The sequence below is a fragment of the Aethalodelphis obliquidens genome, unplaced genomic scaffold (genome assembly GCF_003676395.1).
Source record: "Aethalodelphis obliquidens isolate GAN/ISIS:26980383/991018 unplaced genomic scaffold, ASM367639v1 scaffold3, whole genome shotgun sequence".
NCBI lineage: Eukaryota > Metazoa > Chordata > Mammalia > Artiodactyla > Delphinidae > Aethalodelphis > Aethalodelphis obliquidens.
In genome coordinates this window covers 39431028-39454105 of record NW_020837947.1, presented here as the reverse complement: position 1 = coordinate 39454105, position 23078 = coordinate 39431028, and the positions used below count along the sequence as shown (strand labels likewise).

General features: G+C 35.5%; 1 protein-coding gene across 4 annotated transcripts in view; it reads right to left on the bottom strand.

Moving 5' to 3' along the window:
- Positions 1 to 23078, bottom strand: part of TBC1D32 (TBC1 domain family member 32) — a 186469-nt gene that overhangs the window by 136994 nt on the left and 26397 nt on the right. For 3 of the 4 annotated variants that reach the window (XM_027087576.1, XM_027087586.1, XM_027087557.1), the window contains 8 exons: positions 21403 to 21471; positions 19368 to 19493; positions 16449 to 16527; positions 16219 to 16322; positions 16066 to 16127; positions 15357 to 15501; positions 12932 to 12991; positions 6125 to 6215 (listed from right to left, as the gene is read on the bottom strand). In XM_027087576.1, coding sequence (XP_026943377.1) covers positions 6125 to 6215; positions 12932 to 12991; positions 15357 to 15501; positions 16066 to 16127; positions 16219 to 16322; positions 16449 to 16527; positions 19368 to 19493; positions 21403 to 21471 — 736 coding nt within the window. The remainder of the gene's footprint in view (positions 1 to 6124; positions 6216 to 12931; positions 12992 to 15356; positions 15502 to 16065; positions 16128 to 16218; positions 16323 to 16448; positions 16528 to 19367; positions 19494 to 21402; positions 21472 to 23078) is intronic. The other variant, XM_027087567.1, reaches the window with a different exon arrangement.

Below are 23078 nucleotides of genomic sequence, written 5' to 3'. Positions count from 1 at the left end.
AATATCAAACAGCAAAAATCTCCGAGAGATCTCCATCTCAACGCCAGCACCCAGCTTCACTCAACGACCAGCAAGCTACAGTGCTAGACATCCTATGCCAAACAACTAGCAAGACAGGAACACAACCCCACCCATTAGCAGAGAGGCTGCCCCAAATCATAATAAGTCTACAGACACCCCAAAACACACCACCAGACGTGGACCTGCCCACCAGAAAGACAAGATCCAGCCTCATCCACCAGAACACAGGCACTAGTACCCTCCACCAGGAAGCCTACACAACCCACTGAACCAACCTTAGCCACTGGGGACAGACACCAAAAACGACAGGAACTACGAACCTTCAGCCTGCAAAAAGGAGACCCCAAACACAGTAAGATAAGCAAAATGAAAAGACAGAAAAACACACAGCAGATGAAGGAGCAAGATAAAAACCCACCAGACCTAACAAATGAAGAGGAAATAGGCAGTCTACCTGAAAAAGAATTCAGAATAATGATAGTAAGGTTGATCCGAAATCTTGGAGATAGAATGGACAACAGAATGGACAAAATGCAAGAATCAGTTAACAAGGATCTAGAAGAACTAAAGATGAAACAAGCAATGATGAACAACACAATAAATGAAATTAAAAGTACTCTAGATGGGATCAATAGCAGAATAACTGAGGCAGAAGAACGGATAAGTGACCTGGAAGATAAAATAGTGGAAATAACTACTGCAGAGCAGAATAAAGAAAAAAGAATGAAAAGAACTGAGGACAGTCTCAGAGACCTCTGGGACAACATTAAATGCACCAACATTCGAATTATAGGGGTCTCAGAAGAAGAAGAGAAAAAGAAAGGGACTGAGAAAATATTTGAAGAGATTATAGTTGAAAACTTCCCTAATATGGGAAAGGAAATAGTTAATCAAGTCCAGGAAGCACAGAGAGTCTCATACAGGATAAATCCAAGGAGAAATACGCCAAGACACATATTAATCAAACTGTCAAAAATTAAATACAGAGAAAACATATTAAAAGCAGCAAGGGAAAAACAACAAATAACACATAAGGGAATCCCCATAAAGTTAACAGCTGATCTTTCAGCAGAAACTCTGCAAGCCAGAAGGGAGTGGCAGGACATATTGAAAGTGTTGAAGGAGAAAAACCTGCAACCAAGATTACTCTACCCAGCAAGGATCTCATTCATATTTGATGGAGAAATTAAAACCTTTACAGACAAGCAAAAGCTGAGAGAGTTCAGCACCACCAAACCAGCTTTACAACAACTGCTAAAGGAACTTCTCTAGGCAAGAAACACAAGAGAAGGAAAAGACCTACAATAACGAACCCAAAACAATTAAGAAAATGGGAATAGGAACACACATATCGATAATTACCTTAAATGTAAATGGACTAAATGCTCCCACCAAAACACACAGATTGGCTGAATGGATACAAAAACAAGACCCATATATTTGCTGTCTACAAGAGACCCACTTCAGACCTAGAGACACATACAGACTGAAAGTAAGGGGATGGAAAAAGGTATTTCATGCAAATGGAAACCAAAAGAAAGCTGGAGTAGCAATTCTCATATCAGACAAAATAGACTTTAAAACAAAGACTATTAGAAGAGACAAAGAAGGACACTACATAATGGTCAAGGGATCGATCCAAGAGGAAGATATAACAATTGTAAATATTTATGCACCCAACATAGGTGCACCTCAATACATAAGGCAAATACTGACAACCATAAAAGGGGAAATCGACAGTAACACATTCATAGTAGGGGACTTTAACACCCCACTTTCACCAATGGACAGATCATCCAAAATGAAAATAAATAAGGAAACACAAGCTTTAAATGATACATTAAACGAGATGGAGTTAATTGATATTTATAGGACATTCCATCCAAAAACAACAGAATACACATTTTTCTCAAGTGCTCATGGAACATTCTCCAGGATAGATCATATCTTGGGTCACAAATCAAGCCTTGGTAAATTTAAGAAAATTGAAATTGTATCAAGTATCTTTTCCGACCACAACGCTATGAGACTCGATATCAATTACAGGAGAAGATCTGTAAAAAATAGAAACACATGGAGGCTAAACAATACACTACTTAATAACGAAGTGATCACTGAAGAAATCAAAGAGGAAATCAAAAAATACCTAGAAACAAATGACAATGGAGACACGACGACTCAAAATCTATGGGATGCAGCAAAAGCAGTTCTAAGAGGGAAGTTTATAGCAATACAATCTTACCTTAAGAAACAGGAAACATCTCGAATAAACAACCTAACCTTGCACCTCAAGCAATTAGAGAAAGAAGAACAAAAAAACCCCATAGTTAACAGAAGGAAAGAAATCATAAAAATCAGATCAGAAATAAATGAAAAAGAAATGAAGGAAACGATAGCAAAGATCAATAAAACTAAAAGCTGGTTCTTTGAAAGGATAAACAAAATTGATAAACCATTAGCCAGACTCATCAAGAAGAAAAGGGAGAAGACTCAAATCAATAGAATTAGAAATGAAAAAGGAGAAGTAACAACTGACACTGCAGAAATACAAAAGATCATGAGAGATTACTACAAGCAACTCTATGGCAATAAAATGGACAACCTGGAAGAAATGGACAAATTCTTAGAAAGGCACAACCTGCCAAGACTGAATCAGGAAGAAATAGAAAATATGAACAGACCAATCACAAGCACTGAAATTGAAACTGTGATTAAAAATCTTCCAACAAGCAAAAGCCCAGGACCAGATGGCTTCACAGGCGAATTCTATCAAACATTTAGAGAAGAGCTATCACCTATCCTTCTCAGACTCTTCCAAAATATAGCAGAGGGAGGAACACTCCCCAACTCATTCTACGAGGCCACCATCACCCTGATACCAAAACCAGACAAGGATGTCACAAAGAAAGAAAACTACAGGCCAATATCACTGATGAACATAGATGCAAAGATCCTCAACAAAATACTAGCAAACAGAATCCAACAGCACATTAAACGGATCATACACCATGATCAAGTGGGGTTTATTCCAGGAATGCAAGGATTCTTCAATATAAGCAAATCAATCAACGTGATACACCATATTAACAAATTGAAGGAGAAAAACCATATGGTCATCTCAATAGATGCAGAGAAAGCTTTTGACAAAATTCAACACCAATTTATGATAAAAACCCTGCAGAAAGTAGGCATAGAGGGAACTTTCCTCAACATAATAAAGGCCATATATGACAAACCCACAGCCAACATCGTCCTCAATGGTGAAAAACTGAAAGCATTTCCACTAAGATCAGGAACAAGACAAGGTTGCCCACTCTTATTCAACATAGTTTTGGAAGTTTTATTCAACATAGTTTTGGAAGTTTTAGCCACAGCAATCAGAGAAGAAAAGGAAATAAAAGGAATCCAAATCGGAAAAGAAGAAGTAAAGCTGTCACTGTTTGCAGATGACATGATACTATACATAGAGAATCCTAAAGATGCTACCAGAAAACTACTAGAGCTAATCAATGAATTTGGTAAAGTAGCAGGATACAAAATTAATGCACAGAAATCTCTGGCATTCCTATACACTAAGGATGAAAAATCAGAAAGTGAAATCAAGAAAACACTCCCATTTACCATTGCAACAAAAAGAATAAAATAACTAGGAATAAACCTACCTAAGGAGACAAAAGACCTGTATGCAGAAAATTATAAGACACTGATGAAAGAAATTAAAGATGATACAAATAGATGGAGAGATATACCATGTTCTTGGATTGGAAGAATCAACATTGTGAAAATGACTCTACTACCCAAAGCAATCTACAGATTTAATGCAATCCCTATGAAACTACCACTGGCATTTTTCACAGAACTAGAACAAAAAATTTCACAATTTGTATGGAAACACAAAAGACCCCGAATAGCCAAAGCAATCTTGAGAACGAAAAATGGAGCTGGAGGAATCAGGCTTCCTGACTTCAGACTATACTACAAAGCTACAGTAATCAAGACAGTATGGTACTGGCACAAAAACAGAAATATAGATCAATGGAACAGGATAGAAAGCCCAGAGATAAACCCATGCACATATGGTCACCTTATCTTTGACAAAGGAGGCAGAAATGTACAGTGGAGAAAGGACAGCCTCTTCAATAAGTGGTGCTGGGAAAACTGGACAGCTACATGTAAAAGTATGAGATTAGATCACTCCCTAACACCATACACAAAAATAAGCTCAAAATGGATTAAAGACCTAAATGTAAGGTCAGAAACTATCAAACTCTTAGAGGAAAACATAGGCAGAACACTCTATGACATAAATCACAGCAAGGTCCTTTTTGACCCACCTCCTAGAGAAATGGAAATAAAAACAAAAGTAAACAAATGGGACCTAATGAAACTTAAAAGCCTTTGCGCAGCAAAGGAAACCATAAAGAAGACCAAAAGACAACCCTCAGAATGGGAGAAAATATTTGCAAATGAAGCAACTGACAAAGGATTAATCTCCAAAATTTATAAGCAGCTCATGCAGCTTAATAACAAAAAAAAACAAACAACCCAATCCAAAAACGGGCAGAAGACCTAAATAGACATTTCTCCAAAGAAGATATACAGAGTGCCAACAAACACATGAAAGAATGCTCAACATCACTAATCATTAGAGAAATGCAAATCAAAACTACAATGAGATATCATCTCACACCAGTCAGAATGGCCATCATCAAAAAATCTAGAAACAAATGCTGGAGAGGGTGTGGAGAAAAGGGAACCCTCTTACACTGTTGGTGGGAATGTAAATTGATACAGCCACTGTGGAGAACAGTATGGAGGTTCCTTAAAAAGCTACAAATAGAACTACCATATGACCCAGCAATCCCACTACTGGGCATATACCCTGAGAAAACCATAATTCAAAAAGAGTCATGTACCAAAATGTTCATTGCAGCTCTATTTACAATAGCCCAGAGATGGAAACAACCTAAGTGTCCATCATCGGATGAATGGATAAAGAAGATGTGGCACATATATACAATGGAGTATTACTCAGCCATAAAAAGAGACGAAATTGAGCTATTTGTAATAAGGTGGATAGACCTAGAGTCTGTCATACAGAGTGAAGTAAGTCAGAAAGAGAGAGACAAATACCGTATGCTAACACATATATATGGAATTTAAGAAAAAAAAAATGTCATGAAAAACCTAGGGGTCAAACAGGAATAAAGACACAGACTTACTAGAGAATGGACTTGAGGCTATGGGGAGGGGGAAGGGTAAACGGTGACAAAGCGATAAAGAGGCATGGACATATATACACTACCAAACGTAAGGTAGCTAGCTAGTGGGAAGCAGCCGCATAGCACAGGGAGATCAGCTCGGTGCTTTGTGACCGCCTGGAGGGGTGGGATAGGGAAGGTGGGAGGGAGAGAGACGTAAGCGGGAAGAGATATGGGAATATATGTATATATATAACTGATTCATTTTGTTGTGAAGCTGAAACTAACATACCATTGTAAAGCAATTATACTCCAATAAAGATGTTAAAAAAAAAAAAAGATTTATATCATTATAGGGGATTATGGATAGTGGCAGCTGGAGTAGGAATAACAAAGTATACAGGCACTGGCATGCCTTCTAAGAGAAGATTCATTTTAATCAATAACTAGATATGAGATTGGATAGATATATTAGGGCCAGATTATGAAATAACTAGGATATTTTAGCTCAGACTGAGGATAAGCAGAGAAGAATCACAGAGTGGGGTGACGTGTCCAATAATAAGACAGTATTTTATAAAACAGAAACTTTCTTCCCACTAAAATACATAAATGGCTGATATATTCATTCTTTCTTCCTCTAGTGTATTATTGCAGCATAACACACTAGGACATACACCGTGGTATGAACTGAAGAACTGCAGATGGTAAGATTCACTACAATAACCTCAAATGTAGATCGGCTATAAAAAGTCATCATTATGGTATATCTTAAATTTGTGGAAAGTATTTTGTATTAGCAAAAGCAATCTAATTTATCATGATATTAAAAAATAAATTACTAAGCTATTTTTATTAACAAATTTTACCATTTTTAAAATGTAACAAAATATCATACTTACCACAAGGCTTTGAATGTCCCAAAACCTCATCAGCTTTCATGGTCTTACACAACTCAAAGTACTGAACACACTGCTGAACTGCTGTAGTTATCTAATAAAATAATAGCTTATTAATTCCAGAAGTTTAAGTCCACAAGTCCATGTATTAAAAGAAGTTAGTCAAGGCTATAAAATATGCTGGGAAAATATTTAAGAAAAATATTCAGAAAATATAGAATAGCACCTTTCCAGGCCATTAAAGCTCAGTCTCCCCAGTTACATTTTAACTATGGCATCATTCTGGGAAACACAGAAAATATTTGTAAACCAACAAATATAACATTGTCACAATGTTGGTGTCAAGGCAAAAATACAACTGTACTTTACATTTTATGGTGAAAGATGCAAAAATTCTGGCCATGACTTTAAAAATTATCTTGCCAATATCCCCAGCTCCCTTGCCTTTGAGTTTTTTCTTCCTACTTAGCCAGCAAAATGTGAACTGGATCTAGCCTTCATTTCTATCTTAGATACCAGAATTGCTAAAAGCTATAAAAAAAAAAACTCAATCCAAAGAACAGTCATAAAAATTGACCTCCAACTTCTATACCCAGCGATTCTCTGATAGTCTTTATTCTACCTCCTTCTCCCATTCTCCTCAAGCAGAGATTTCCGATCTTCTCCCTTTCTTCTGCACCTACATACTTCCTGTAGATGCCCTCTCATTCTAACTCTCAAATAAAATAGAGGCCACCAGTGAGACAAGGAGTGATAACTGTTAGATCTGGTAATAAGAAGGTTTTTGGTGACTTTGAAAAGATCAGTTTCAGGGGAGTTTGGGGAATAAAACTAACTATAAGGAATAGGAATGGAAAACGTAAAGGCAGCTATAGTATAATTTTCATTTACAAGAAGGCTGGTTGTAAAAGAAAAAAATGAGTAAAACATAGGGGTGGGATCTTAGAGTCAAGAATGAATTCCTCAGGTTGGAAGGATATGGTCATGTTTAAGTAAATAGAAAGTTTGACTATGCAGGAGAGAAAGGATAATTGACAGAAAGGTGTCTAAGAGCAGGAGCAGCTAGGACCTAAGTGGAAGGAAGGGTTAAGCTTTAGATGGGAAAAAGATGGAGGTTGTGTGGATAGAGGCAAGTTCATAATCATGGAATCAAGGAATTGATAGATTTCCTAGTCTCATTCATTCTTATGGCCTCAGTTTCATGCAAAAGAGTTAACACGGCAGGATTTCTATCATTAGAAAGGCCTGCTTACAAGATTGGTCCTTAAACAGCATCTGGGAACTTGGATTTCAGGAGCTTCCCCCCATTCTAAGAACTGTACCTAAACTGTACAAACAATGTGGTTTATGCTGAACGTCTGTTTTCCTTCTGGGAATGTGGAATCCCTGGTGTGTAGCAGGCAGAAGGTGCCAACATGATTAACCCCCAATTTAAAAAGAAAATGGGCACTGAGTCTCTAATGAGCTACCCTGGTAAACAACATTTCACATGAGCAGTCACAATTTGACACTGGAGAAAATTAAGTGGAGTCTTGTGTGATCCCACTGGCAAAAAAGACTCTTGGAGGCCCATGCTTGGTATCTTCCAGACTTTACCCAATGCGCCTCTTCCCTACACCAGTTTTGCTTTGTATCTTTTTTCTGTAAGAAATCATATCTGGGAGTACAACTATGTGCTGACTCCTATAAGTCCTCCCAGCAAATCATCAAATCTGGGGGTGGGCTTAGGGAACCCTCTTCCATATCTATGTCTTATCTAAATCAAACTTTAGGATCCAGATCAATAAAATGAAACTTCCCCCCAGAAATCTGGATCTCAAACTCGATATGACCAAAGAATGATAGACATTCAAATGAGTAAGTCCTCACCGAAACCCCTTTCAAAAAACCAAGTCCTCTAAAACCTACGCTCTAAATATAGTACTCCTGAGTCCACCCATTTATCCCAATACACTGTCATAGCCTTAATTCATGTTTCCATCATCTTTTGCTTGGATTACTGCAAAGCCTCTTAGGGGAGAAGTACTGAAGTAAAAACTATCTCCACCTAGCACTTTCAGCCCATTTTCCAAATTTTCCAAAGCCCTAATATGATATTACTTCAGTACATGATAATCTATCAGTGGCTCACTAAACCTCCAGAATAAAGGCCAACCTCCTAAATTTGACAATAAGAACTTTTTAATGATCTAACATTAGTCTTATTCCTCTCATCCTCCAGATGTCCCCCTCCGCAGCCACACACACACGCACAGAGAAATACATTTACCTGTGTAAAAGTCTGTCACCAAAAGCCAGTTCAACATGTGACCAGTCAAATAACCAATTCATTAAAAGCAAATCCACTAAAACTCTCACCAGTCAATGTATACCAACTGAATTTGAAACACATTCAAACCTGAAATTAACAACAAACTCATTTTTATCTGCAAAAGGGAAAGGGCTTAAGATTCCCCTTAAGTAGCTCTTTCCTATTTTTAATGGAATTATGAGGCCCTATCCTGCCTCATACATGAATGAAACAAACTGAGGTCAACTGGCACAGACCCAATTTAAAGCATCTAAGAACTTTTCAAAAAACATCATCCACTTAATATTAGCTTTCAGGGAACTGATTTTCAGGAAATTTCTCTAATACTAATTCACATTTCTCTTAGCAATCTATGCCCAGCCATATGAAATATGTGCAGTTTCCAAGTGTACTATGTGTTTTCCAATCCCTAAAGCCTTTAAACATGCTATTCCATGGCCCTGAAATATTTTCCCACCACTACCTTAACCACCACCCCTCTTTCCCAGAATAACACCTACTCATTAATAAAAAAATTTCCCACTATCCTTGAAAATGAGCAATTGTTCTATAGATAAAAACCAGAACCATATTTCTATATAACCATGGTTAACAGGTATCTAGAACAAATTTAAAACCTTGTTAATCATGACATGTCAACAGATCTCAATGAACATACTTTTGTAAGCAAACCAATCAGTTAGCCCCTTTCTTCTAAAAGTCAGCCAACAACAGACACATTCCAGGAAATCTACAGTTGGCATGAACTCACTCTCACCTCTGAAAGCCCAACCTGAGTTCCAAGTTTTCCCCGAAATTTTATATTAACAATCTGCTTTGCCTAATTAAGTAAGCAATAAACTCAGTTTTATGCATTGTTTCAGATACTGAACAGTGGTCTTAACCCTCAATGATTCTGGAGCTTACATTGAGATTACCTTGAGGATTCTCATTTGGCATCATTCCATGGGGTCCTCAAAGAAGAGTGTTCACTGGGTCCCCAAGTCCCATACTTTGATAATCCTTCAGATCTGCCACCACGTGAGTCTGTCTCAACAATGATCTAAGCTTCAACTTGCTTCACTGAGTTCTCATTGCTAGATTTTATTTTCCTTGGATTTGTAATGAAATAGGTCTTTGTACAAAGTGGCCTTTTGTTTTGGAGGAGCACCATTTGGTCAATAGTTCTACTATTAACCTGCTTATTCTTCTGTGTTCATTTTGCTTTTGTTGTTATTTGTATACTCTGAACTCCTGTGTTCTTTTGGTTTAGCTTGCATCTACTGAATATATAAAGGAGTGTTCATAGGAAACAAAAGGAGGCACAGTCCAGAAAGTCTCTAATCCAGTCAATCAAATCCAAGCCAGCCCTGAGATGAGTGGCTACCAGCAACAAACTCATGCAAAGGCAACTGGTCAAACTGCCTTGGGACTTCTACAAAAATTTCATGAGGACACTCCCTGACTTGTCAATTCTTGAAAGAGGGGAATCAATGATCATCATGTCACCAATCACACAGCCCCTCCCTAGCTTCTGCTTAGTCAGAACCTGAGACACCATTCATAAGCACACACTTTTGCCCAAAAGTATAGTGATCTGTTTCACGTTTGTCATAAGTTTATCTAAGGTGCAACCTCCTTGACAGAACTACTTCCTAGATGAACTTACTCTTAAGATCCTAATTCTTACACATAAATTGATAAATAGCAACAAAAAAATGACTTTGAAAAACTGCCATTATGGAGAACTTTTGACGTGACAAATATACTTGAGAGGCTCTAAAGAATTAGAAGGCAAAAGAACAAATAGCGTCTCTGAGAACTCAAAGTACTATCTCCAACATAATCTTTCTCACTCTTTAGTTTACTTCCACTCAAACCTTCAAAAACCCATTCTTCCTTGCACTCATTTCTACTCACCTTTATCTTCACTACCCACTTAAACCCACTTCTGTTCCTTCTACTCCTTCCCATTACTTCTTACACGTGCTATCTTTTATTTGAGAAGGGGTAACAATCACAGAAAAAGGTACATCTTAGAAGAGGGACAATCACATGATATAATACTCCCTTTAAATTGCAGGAGCAAAAAGCAGATCTAGGGCTTCCCTGGTGGCGCAGTGGTTGAGAGTCCGCCTGCCGATGCAGGGGACACGGGTTCGTGCCCCGGTCCGGGAAGATCCCACATGCCGCAGAGCGGCTGGGCCCATGAGCCACGGTTGCTGAGCCTGCGCGTCCGGAGCCTGTGCTCCGCAACAGGAGAGGCCACAACAGTGAGAGGCCCGCACACCGCAAAAAAAAAAAAAAAAAGCAGATCTACAGTAGGTAAATTTAAATATTAAAAAGTCAAGTTGAGGGTATAAAAAGCGATTATCCTAAACCTTAGGAAAGACAAATTTGCTGTAAAATTCAGTATTTTATTTCATACTTATTCTCCTGCACTAGGAAATATGTACCAGCCAGCTCACTTAACTGTTAACCCCTAAGACTGGCGAGGCGGGGTGGGGGAAATATAAAAAACAGTAAGGTAGGGAGAATTTAAATAACCTAGCTGTCAATATTTTTTTTAAACGACTTTAAGAGGGCAAGAAAAATAGGAAACGTACTACATAATAAAGCCATTTCAGAAGTCTTTCCCTTAAGGGTAAACTGGACAAAAGATTCAAATTGTTAAAAATAATAGTTATGCTGATAGCCAAAATGCTTTTCAATCAGTACAGATATTGCTTTAAAAAACTGATAGCACATACACAAATTATTTGTTGCCCAATGCTACCTACTGAAAATGTCATATATGCCACAGACAGAACAAACTGCACAAAAGAGTAGCCACTAACCCATATTACTTTTAAATTTAAATTAATTAAAATTAAAGAATCAATTTAGGGACTTCCCTAGTGGCACAGTCATAAAGAATATGTCTGGCAATGCAGGGGACATGGGTTTGAGCCCTGGCCTGGGAAGATCCCAGGTCCCAAAGACAAATCCATGGAGTGGTCCAAAGTTCCCACTGCAGATATACAAATTTTTTTTTTTTTTTTTTTTAGATATACAAAATTTGATCTTCAATTCTGAAAGGAAAATGGGAACAAACAAACATGGCATCCATTTTCCCCAATGTTTCTTTTCAAAAGTTGGGTTTACTTTTTAAATTTTATATATATATACATATATACACACACACACACACACACACACACACACACACACACCATTAAAAAAAATCTCTTGATATTTTGGTAAATTTAGGAAAGCTTTAAGAGAAAATGAGGTTTAAGATGAAATCTCATGCAAGTTTGATTAATTATGAACATGAAATATTTGAACAAGTTGATAGAATACTGAAGTTGATAATGAAGTAACTATTTGTAGGCTAAGAATTGATTATAGTATAATTCACTTTCCAAATAAGGAATGGATTTTAAGAGTTAATCTACAAGAAACATTTGAAATACATCCACTAGGGCCTATGTCATACCAACAGTTATTTATATGTCAAACCATAAGAGGAAAAAAATTCTTGGTTTTTTCTCCTTTTTCTATTCTAGTAAGATCACTCTAGGCTCATACGGCAGTAACAAATTTCCAGTTAAAATGGGAATGAGAGAAATGTGGAAAGACTTTCAGTTTCTCTAAGGATTTTTAAATACCTATTACCTCTACAAATAAATTCCCATCCTAATATTCAACATCTCCCTCTTCTCCTTTCTGAAGCCTAATTCTCAAACACAAAACAATTATTATTCTCCTTTCTTCAATTTATGTTCTACTGCAGTCTTCCTAAAATTCACAGTTCTAGGAATCTTTCCCTTTACCTCACTCAACTCAAGATTCTACCTAACTACATAGAACGTATTTATTATCTCAAAGTCATATTAGTATAACTTTAATTTCACAATTTTCATGTTTGTCAATTAATTGCTAGACTTGCTGATTTCAGTTCCTTTCAGTGCCCTAACATGTTGTTCTACTAATAGCAGCAAATGCAGAAAATTTTATGAATATATTTTACAGTATTAGTTTATATTTAGTGTAACTTGAATCAATTTTTGCAACTACAAAAGCATTTACCATTCTGAATTTTATCATGCAACTTTCAGTTAAAAGCATGGGTAAATTTTATAGAACAAACTCCCCTACAAACAACTGATCTGAATTAAACTATATGATAATATTGGGTTGGCCAAAAAGTTCATCTGGGTTTTTCCATAATGTTACAGAAAAACCCAAGCGAACTTTATGGCCAACCCAATACTTAATATGGCTTATCCCAAAATAGCTAGTTACCAGCCCAATTTACTATGAAGTTATATATTTCCTAACTGTTATCCTGACAGTGTTTTAAGTCTCTACTTTTATCCTTTTATGTTCACAGAATGGTAGTTTAAAAGTCACATAAAAGGGGGACTGCTTCATTATCCGATATTAATTAATCACTCAACTTTGCACATTCAAGTTATTACATCAGATATCTTTTTCTGATATTATTTCTCAAGATAAGAACAGAAATATAGACTTACCAGAGATTTATATTTCTTTTCAATAAGTCTTAGTACTGCAGTTCTGCTGTAATATGCATGCTAAAATTAGGAATAAAATGGTATTTAATATTCAAGCTATACCATTCAAAATCTATTTTTCCTGTAACATTTCTTTAACATAAATTACACAATAACTTAGTTTAAATTATTGTAATCAGGGTAAAACACGTTTTTCTAAGTACAATGGATTATGAGCATAGCAGTCATAAGAATGAAAATTATATTAAAAACTGGAGCATTTACTGACAGACCAATAGAAAACAATCTACCCGTCAGTTGTGTCCAGTTACCATGCTAAATTACTTTAAAACCAAAAAAACCATGTCTGACTACCAGTGTATGACAGAGCCTAAAGTAAAGATTAAGAAGTGAGGGCGAGGGGGGTCGGGGGAGGAATCACAACTCTCACAATGAAGAGGGTACTGTACTGTTTACACATGCAGAAATCTGCCAAGGTTGAAATGCTCTGAAGGGACAGTATCTTAATCATTCTCTGCCAGTCATATTTTAAAAATGATTCGAAGTGCCAAAAAACTCTCTCCTTAGAACTAAACATGGATGAGATTAAAATATGATTTTTATGCATTGTACAAAGGGGAAAATTTACATGAATATTACTTATGTTCGATATCATTAGCCTTCAATGTAGTTTATTTTACTTTAAAAAATTAAATAATAGTCTGTAAAAATCTATCAAAATTCTGGGGAATAGAATTTAATTAAGTGGGGTTTGGGTTAATTGAGGGTTAATCAAAACCCTGTGTGTTTTAACCCTTGTAGCTTAAAATGTTTTAAAAAAACCATTAATCTTTTTTTCAGGTTTAGTAAGAGAAACATATTGGCTTACAATTAAACTACTGATCATGTTCTAAAACGAAAGCCTCATAGTACATCCCTTAGACTGGAGTTGACACACCACAACCCTCAGGCCAAATTCAGCTGCCCCCTGATATGGTAAACAATGTTTTATTGTAACATAGTCACATCCATTCATTTATATATCACCTATGGATGCTTCTGGGCTACTGAGAACTGAGTAGTTGCAAAAGAAACAGGACAGCCCACAAAGCCAGAAATATTTACTGCCTGACCCTTTACGTAAAGTTTGACAACTTCTGCCTTAGATGAGTGGAGGAGAATGTGATAAATTTTAATAATACCAGAACACACTTGGGGAGCTGATTTAATAATTTTCCATTGGTTAGTTTTCCTGTAATGTGCATCATTCTCTTAAGAATCAAGTGCTGACAATAAAAATGTTAAGTAAAAAAAGTTAATTATAAACACTTAGAATATGATTTGTTAAAATTCACCTGTTTAGGTCTTTTTTAAAGCATACAACCACATAAAACAAAATCTTAATAGCTGTTATCCCTGTGTTATAGAATTAGAGAAATGTAATTTTATTTGTGCTTTTACATATTTTGTATATTGTCTACAATAGTGGTGTAATTTGATAATCAAAAAAAAGAAAAACGTCAAATGTCAGATGTGAGGAACAAAGGGTTCAGGTAAAATTAAGTTGAGCAAGCATTTATCAAACATATACTATATGTAGGCCAGGTAAGTGCTAAGCACCAAACAGAATTATGTTTTGGTTAACTGGGCATTATTATACAGTCTAGATAAACGGCAAAAAAAAAAAAAGAAAGCAAGCCATCAGCTAGATAATGTCCAAATCGTGCTCAGCAGTAAATGAACATGTTGCTGCTTTGCTTTGCATGGTTTGCATGGCAAGTCATGGTCCCATTCCCATCCTTCCCCACTGCAACAAATACAGGTTGAGAGGGACCAAGATGTGAGAACGCAGGCCAACACAGCTATGACTACTGCCCGACACAGATCACTCTTATTCAACAGCAGATGAGGGAGGCAACAGTGTAAGAATCTTTTAATATTAGTTTCAGTCCTAAGATAGTGATCAACTCCACAGAAAGTCACGAGCATTCAGGCATTAGACACATTTTACAAACTGCAATTTCATTAAGTGGCAAATGAAGAGATGTTTTCAGACCTCTAAGCCAGAGAAAAGTGAGCATTGAACCCTTATGTTCTACCACATCTGCTTAAAAAATTCGTAGCTTTTAAACTAAGACATGATTTTGGATAGGTCATCAGTTTAATAGATTCAAATGAATTACCATTAAAATCCTTTTCTGACTCTGTCACCTAATAGGTAAACCATCTTGAGCAAGTTACTTCTCTATCCCTCAGTTGCTGCATCTGTAAAATGGGATAATAATACCACCACCTATATCATAGATTGTTATAAGAATTAAGTGAGTTAACATGTGTAAAAGTGATAGAACTCTTGGCACACAGTAAACATTCAAACAGCAGCTATTCTTTGACACAGTAGAGCAATACACAAAGAAAGGTAATAAAACATTCCGTATTTCCTTACCATCCACTTTTTGAACCACACAGCCTTGGTATCAACCAATGCAAGAAAGTATATTGGATCCAAAATCTTTTGTGAGACAAGATGGCTTTGATCATGTTTAACTGATAATAAAGACAAAGTACTCTCCACAATTTCTTCCATATACCTTAAAGTTTGGGAAAGAAGTTATTTTTAGAAAAAAACAAATACTATATATATGTAATAGTGACATTTTGTATTTATGGAATGATAAAGTAATAGGTAATCTTTAGAAACATCATTTTTTAATATTTCAGTAAATAGCAGGGGTGAAATTCACCCCCAGTTTTCTCTGCTCTAAAAACTTATGTTCTACTTCAACACCGGCTGTCCAAATTTAACTTTCCTTTTTAGACCCACAGTTACTCTTACAACCTTATTAAAAATCTTAGAACTAAAAAGGGAAAAGTTTAAAGAACATTCAAGGAACTTGACCAAAGTAGCGAAGACCAGTAATGAAACAGCCTGAAGCTACAACAGCCTCTTACCTTGTTGTGATAATTAAATGGTATAAAATGGTACTTGCATAGAGCCATTCACGTAGCTAAGTAAAAAAACATGAAAAGCTAAAAAATAAACTAGTAAGCCTTTCCCAACCACATAAATCAGTTAAGACTGTCTCTACTCTCTTTGAAATGTATATGGACAGTAACACTCCTAATTTTACAGTGGCATAAACTAGGGGGCTTACTTTTCTGGGTGTCGAATCCAGAAAGATGGAGCCTCTTTCTGATATTCATTTAGAAGACGAACCTATAAAACAGTGCATAACCGTTCTCAAGAAGTTAGAATTCTTAAATATAGAATTAAACAGAAATAAAAGCATATTATAGAAAATGAATACCTTTTTAAGTAAGTGGATCACATTAGGATTAGTTATATCTATGCCAGTTGAAAGAGTAGGAATATGATTTTCTCTAGAAAGAAAGTATAACTCCAAATATTTAGCTAAAAAGAAAATATAAAAATAAGGTTATAATACCATTCATTCACAGTGCTTTCTGAAACAGTTATTTCCTATCCATTTTCTTAAGTACAAACTTATAAATTTTAAAAATTATATAATAAACATACCTAAGCTTTTATAAATTTCCTTGGTCATATGTAATGGTGAAAGTGTAAACGTCTGTGCATAGAATTTTAAAATCCGGTCCTATGGAAATGAAACAAGATTTGTATCCAATATTCTTTCATCATCTATTTTTGTAAGAATCGTTTTCTACATAGTAAAAAACTTAATAAACACAAGACCATTCAAAAATTTCAGTACAAATGTAATTAAAACGGCGCATTCTTGTGTTGGTTGGCAAAACGTAAAGTCAACCAAAACTAAGAGTCAACCTAATACAGCAGTATATTGTTGTAAAATCTGGTAATAGCAGATACAGACATGGGGAGATGGGGTGAAGAAAGGAAACAATATAATTTGTTACAATATAATTTGTTACAATTTGACACAATGTAGAGGAATCAAACAAAGAAACAGTAGGAGTACTAAATGTAAAACAAAACAAACAAAAAACCCCACTCCTTTCCAAATCCACTATTTGTTTTTGTTTTAATTGCTCACATAGGAAGATTAATTAGATTGTTAGGACTTCAATAATTTTGCCTATTCCCAAGAAAAATATTATATTCCAAAATTTTACATTATTAAAACGTAAAGTAGAAACTACCACAGTGTAAATGAATTAAATGAGATAACAGATGTAGTCAGTACCTGACACTCGTAGGTACCTAGAAATGACAGCTTATCATTTTAATTATACCAACTTTGATGGGATTGAGCCTAACAGTGAAATTCAGTTTCCCATTAAAAAAATAAAATTCCCTCAAATGATCTACTCTGAAGAAAAAAAAAATCTTGACTATATCAATTAGATGAATACACTTACAAAAAATGGTTACCCAAGTGACTAAAAATATATTTCAATAACCCAAGAGGTTCATACTGAACACAGGATATTAAATACTTTGGGAAGTTTTCATATTTGCAGCAATTGGTAAGTATTTGTCATACTTTTCGAACACTATAGGCTTCACTCAGTTACATGTAAGAGTCCTTTAGAGCAGCATTCCCCAACCTTTTTGGCACCAGGGACCAGTTTTGTGCAAGACAATTTTTCCACAGACAGGAAGGTGGGGATGCTTAAGGCCATAATGCGAGCCATGGGGAGCGGCAGATGAAGCTTAGCCGCTCACCTCCTGCTGTGCGGCCCAGTTCCTGGGGGTTGGGGACCCCTGCTTTAGAGTAGAAAACGAAGAAACAGAATCAAACTCAAGAATTTGGGTAAAGCATAAGTTCTAGATGAAAAGAACACCATACCTTGTTTTCTATTCAAGTTGATTGGTTTTATTACCATTTCCCCTCTATGACAACGTCTTCCAATAAGGAAGTGGATACTTCCTTAAGTATCCACACTGACTCTTGCTGAATATAATGGACAAATCAGGCCACTTACATTGACCCAGTAGGATCTTTACCATATTTATAAAAGGAATAAAGGAAACCTATTAGACCACTATTATGTCTTTAAGAGGGAAATTTACAATTTCCTGTTAGAATGCCTTGAAATGTTAAAAGATAACCCTGAAATATCTTTCTCCTTTGAAGTTCCTGAATCCTTGAGTTTTTAGAGACGTCTGCCTCACCCTCTGGGGTTAGTATGGTTGAACTACATCCAGGTTTTGGGTAATTAAACACCATTTCCCCCCTTATAAAAATAACAAACCACTTGTTTCTAAACCACTTCTGTTTACCAGTATATTTTCATTGATGGAAGAGTAATTTTAAGTAGTAAAAAGGTACTGAGTTTTATTTTTATTTGTATTAACTGTTTACTGTCTGTCTCCTCTTCTAAAGTTCTATGAAGGCAAAGGCTTCTGTCTTGCTCAGTGTTCCCAGCATCTGAACTAGAATGATGTACACTGTAGGTTTTCAGTGCATATTTGTTGAAGAGCTGGAAAAATTTCTTTTTTACTAATACCTTTAAAAATTCTATATAAAAAAACCTTATCAATTTTAAAGCTAATGTTTTTCTTCACTGACACATCATTTATGAAGAAAAAGACACTTAAAAAAACCTAGTTTGGGGGACTTCCCTGATCGTCCAGTGGTTAAGACTCTGTGCTCCCAATGCAGGGGGCCCAGGTTCGATCCCTGGTCTGCGAACTAAGTTCCCACATACCACATCTAAGCCCGCGTGCTGCACTAGAGAAGCCCATGCACCACAACAAAGACCCAGTGCGGCCAAAATAAATACATATGTACATACATAAAAAATCTAGTTTGTAGTTAAATGTGATGCTGGAATACAGTCAGGATTTTTTTTAATCCCATATAATTACTGCACTTTTTAATATAATCTTACTTTTCAACATAGTGTTTCTGAGAAGTCATATGTGAATCATTTTTTCTTATATATAAAATAACTCTCTACTAACTTTACAGTTTTGGGAATTTTCTACATTAGTTTTATAATTCATCTCAATTATCTTCTAAAGTGTTAGCTTTACAGTTTTCTAACTTTTCTTTTTAAGCAGTTAAGCAATCTCTAACACTTAACTGCACAGCGAAAATGCTTATTAATCCTTTAGAATAAATTGTAATCATTGTAAGTTCAAGTCTTCATATATCATGAATTCTTTCAAAAACACACTCTTTCTTTTAAAATATTTTTCTTAATTCAAAAACATTGACACAGATACTTGGATATCTCTTTACAAGATAAAACAAAACGCATAAGCTAACATAGTCTATTATTTGGCAATGAAGTATGACACTGACCAACCATACTTTGAATCTAATCATGACATAGTAAGTTAATTCCTTTAAAAAAAAAAAATCTTGACAATTCAAAAGCTGGAGCTGAAATTATATTTGTTTTACTATTAAATATTTGAGCTACTATTAAAGAAAATTATATTCCATTTGCTCCTAGAATAGTAGGAAAAAAACAGGAATTCTTAACACTTCTTTAAGCATTTCCTTACACTAAATACAGGATCAGGATCTGAAAGATACACTGCCAGTTTCTCACAGAGAGTGGTCCAATTTTCACAGTTCAGTACATCAGACGGAGGAGCTGAACATAACGTTTGCAAGGCTTCATATCTCACCTATAATTTTTTAAAAGAATTTTTATTAATACTCAGCCACCAAAATAATAGCAATTCTCCAAATATTTAACAAACATTGAAACGCAGAGTCTGGATAACTGCTCTAAAGAGCCAGTTGAAAATCACAGGCCCTTTTATAAAACAATTCTTGATAATTCATTTTTTAAACTGTTAAGCAGAGAAACTAGTGTTTTAATTTTTGCTTTACATAAAATAACCTAACTATATTAGGAGATTCTAGGTCACACGTCTAAGGGGAAGAGGAGAAGGGATGGTAGCCAAATCTGAATCACCAGAATAAGGTATTCCAGTGTCTCCTCCATAGACTTTCCTCACTTGAACAGACCCCATAGGTGGTCCCACAGTTTGAGGACTCTAATTCTAAAACACTGCCCAGTTATGTCCCTGGTGAAGCATTCCCATTCTAGGATATATGAACAATTCTCACAAAGCAATTAATTTGAACTTCTTTTTGCCGCTACACCATATTTTCTGACCTTCTAACCACTGAGATAGGGAAAAAAAAAGTGATTCAGCAATGTGATGCAAAATTGAATTTCTGAATTTTCACAGAAATCTTATTAAGCATTCTTCTCAAAATTCAATCAGAATTCACTCAGGACAGTATGACCCAAGGGACAGCAGTGGCAAATAGCTCTACTCCAATCGTAAGTGGAGTAAAGCTTCTCCCCCACTCACTCTCCAACTAGTGAGTAATAACACACTGATTCCAACCTGTTCCTCAAAATTTGGTTATTCCTCAGCTGAAATAACTGAAACCTAGTGAGGGGGGGAAAAAAATGAAGAGTCAAAGAGCTAAGACCTTAGGACACCAAGCACTCTGAATGTGTCAAGGTGTCAGTTTTCAGGGTGTCAAGTTTTAGGTGAAACAAATAGAATATACATGTGTTTAAAATGTCTATATATTCATATGAAAAACTCTTAAATACAATTTTATTTGGGATAGGCATTAGGGGGACTATGAAGAGAGTTTAAAAACATTAAGTAAATTTCTCCTTTTCAGTTAATTTTTAGGACAAAACTCCATTAACAATTTACTATTTGCAGAAGTAGAACAAAGGTTTCTGAACAAGTATAGATTTCCAAATAATCCACTTAAACTAAAGTCAATAATATTGTTATCATATAAAGTCAGGTCCCATTGCCAATCTGTTGAAACATTTACTAAAACCTAGAAAATAAATCAGAATGTGAAATGCTGAGAGGAAAAAAAAAAATCAGTGGGAGTAAATCATAGCTATTCACTTAATTTAAAATGAAAAGTTGAAGAAAAACAACGTATTTCAAAAACGAGACCAAATGGCAAGATATAACAGATGTCTGAGGTACTTCAAAAATCCTATAATTTTCTATTTCAAGTGAAACAGACTGACCTTCAAATGAAATAAAACTAACAGTAATTTATACAATTATTACAATATAAAGAGGCTCAATTCAATAAAATTGCTTTTTAAAAATATTTTCTAATAAATGAACATGTGTCAAAGTTGCTCACGCTTTCCAGAAGTAGAAAGAGGATTAAATGAAGATTATTTTCTTCAAAGAAATCACTAAAATATCACATACAAAGCAACAGTGAAGGAACAGTTTGGGAGAAACTGCTCATAAATTCATCCCTTGAAAATTGAAACTAGAAATAAAAATTTCCTCTTACAAACTGTGAGAACTCTCTAAGGAGAGCCTCTCTTACTCTGTGACTTTTCATTTCAAGACTAGAAAGTCTAGCAGGGATATCAGTCTAGAACTGCCATGATATTAAAGGACTATCTTCAAGAGAAATAATCCAGCTGCTACTAATTATAATATATATATATATATATATATATATATATATATATATATATATATATATATCTGACTGAACTTAACAGTTTTCCTTTAAACTTACCTCTTTAGGTTGCCCAGGATCCAACTGGTCTAAAATTAACTGTAATTTTCCTTGACAAAATTTATAACTCTGTAACACAATTAACAGAACGTTAATTCCTTCATTCATTTAGTAGACTTTTAGAAGTATTGTTATAAATGATTTTTCATATAACTCCAATCACAAAACAAATTCGGAAACAAGAGAAGGGGATGATCTATTTTGATTTAGCAGCAAACTTAGAATTTTTGTATCCCAAGGCATTTAAATGAGAACTTAATGTCCCAGTAGGACAGTGTACTTTCATGTATATGAGGTTATCATTTGCTGAGCAAATGCAACATATAGAACATTATAAGACTCAAAAGATATAAAGCTAAAGATGTTTTGTACCCAGGAATCTGAGATGTATGAAACAAAGGTAAAACAACATAAACAAATAAGAAGGCACTGATGGTACCCTAAGCATAGCTATGATGCTGCTTGAACTTTTCTGTTCCTTTTCTTCCCTGTGCTTCTCCTTAAACTTTCTCCATGTCTCCTCTTAGGTGAAGAATTCCTAAAGTAAAAACTTCTATCTAGAAAAAAGTTTATAGTAGACCATAAGCTGTTTTAGAAAAGGAATCTTTTTCTTGCCAAAGCAATTTAAATAATACCTTAAATAACCACCTAAAAATAAAAGCTGCCATTATTATGTAACAAGCCTCGTACTACCTCAATTCACAATGACTCTGAAGTATGAGAAATATGAAAACCAAGTCACCCAGCAATCAGAACTCAGATTCCCATCTTCATTAGAGACCCTCTTCTCTTCACTGTCTATACTCTCTTGAGGTGTTCTCATCTAGTTCTTAAATACATCACAATGACTAAAATTTATCAGTCACTTCATCTCCAAGGTAACATATATAATTATCCTTTCAACACTTCCGCTGGATGTTTAATAAGCACCTCAAACTTAACATATCCAAAATAAAATTCTTGATTTTTTTATTCCAAACCTGCCCTCAAACTTCCCCATCTTGGTAAATAGTTCTACCATCCATCCATATTTTGTCTTAAGTCAAAAATAAGAGTCAATCTTGACTCCTTGCTTCCTCTCTTCCTACATCCAATGCCACGACAACTCCCAAGTTTCACATATCATAACTCTAACTACCCATTTCCACTTCACTGCTAAAACCTTAGTTGACACCATCATCGACTCTAGACTACTTAAATTCATCCTAACTGGTCTCCCTGCTTCTGCTCTTAAACTCATCCTACTCTACCCCATCATCCATTCTCTAGCAATAGACAAAGCTTCTCAAAATTATAGATCAAGTCTCTTTATCTCCCTTACTTCAACCCCACAAAAAGACTTCCCGCTTTACTCAGAATAAAATATAAAAGTTTGACTTACACGATCTGGCCCCTGCCTACCTTTCTCTCATACCACTCTGCCCTCTGCCATGTAGGTTTCAGTCATGCTGGCCTTTTTTCCCCCATCCCTGGAAGATGCCATGCCCACTCTAGCCTAAGAACCTTTGCCATTGCCACTCCTGCTGCCTGGCAATGCTATTCTTCTAGAGCTTTGCATGGCTGCCTTCCAATCACTTAGTCTTTTTGATCTTTTTGGTCTTTTTCACTATAGTATCCTCAATACCTGAAACAGTGCTGGATACAGAGTCGGCACTCAATATACATTTGTTAAACTC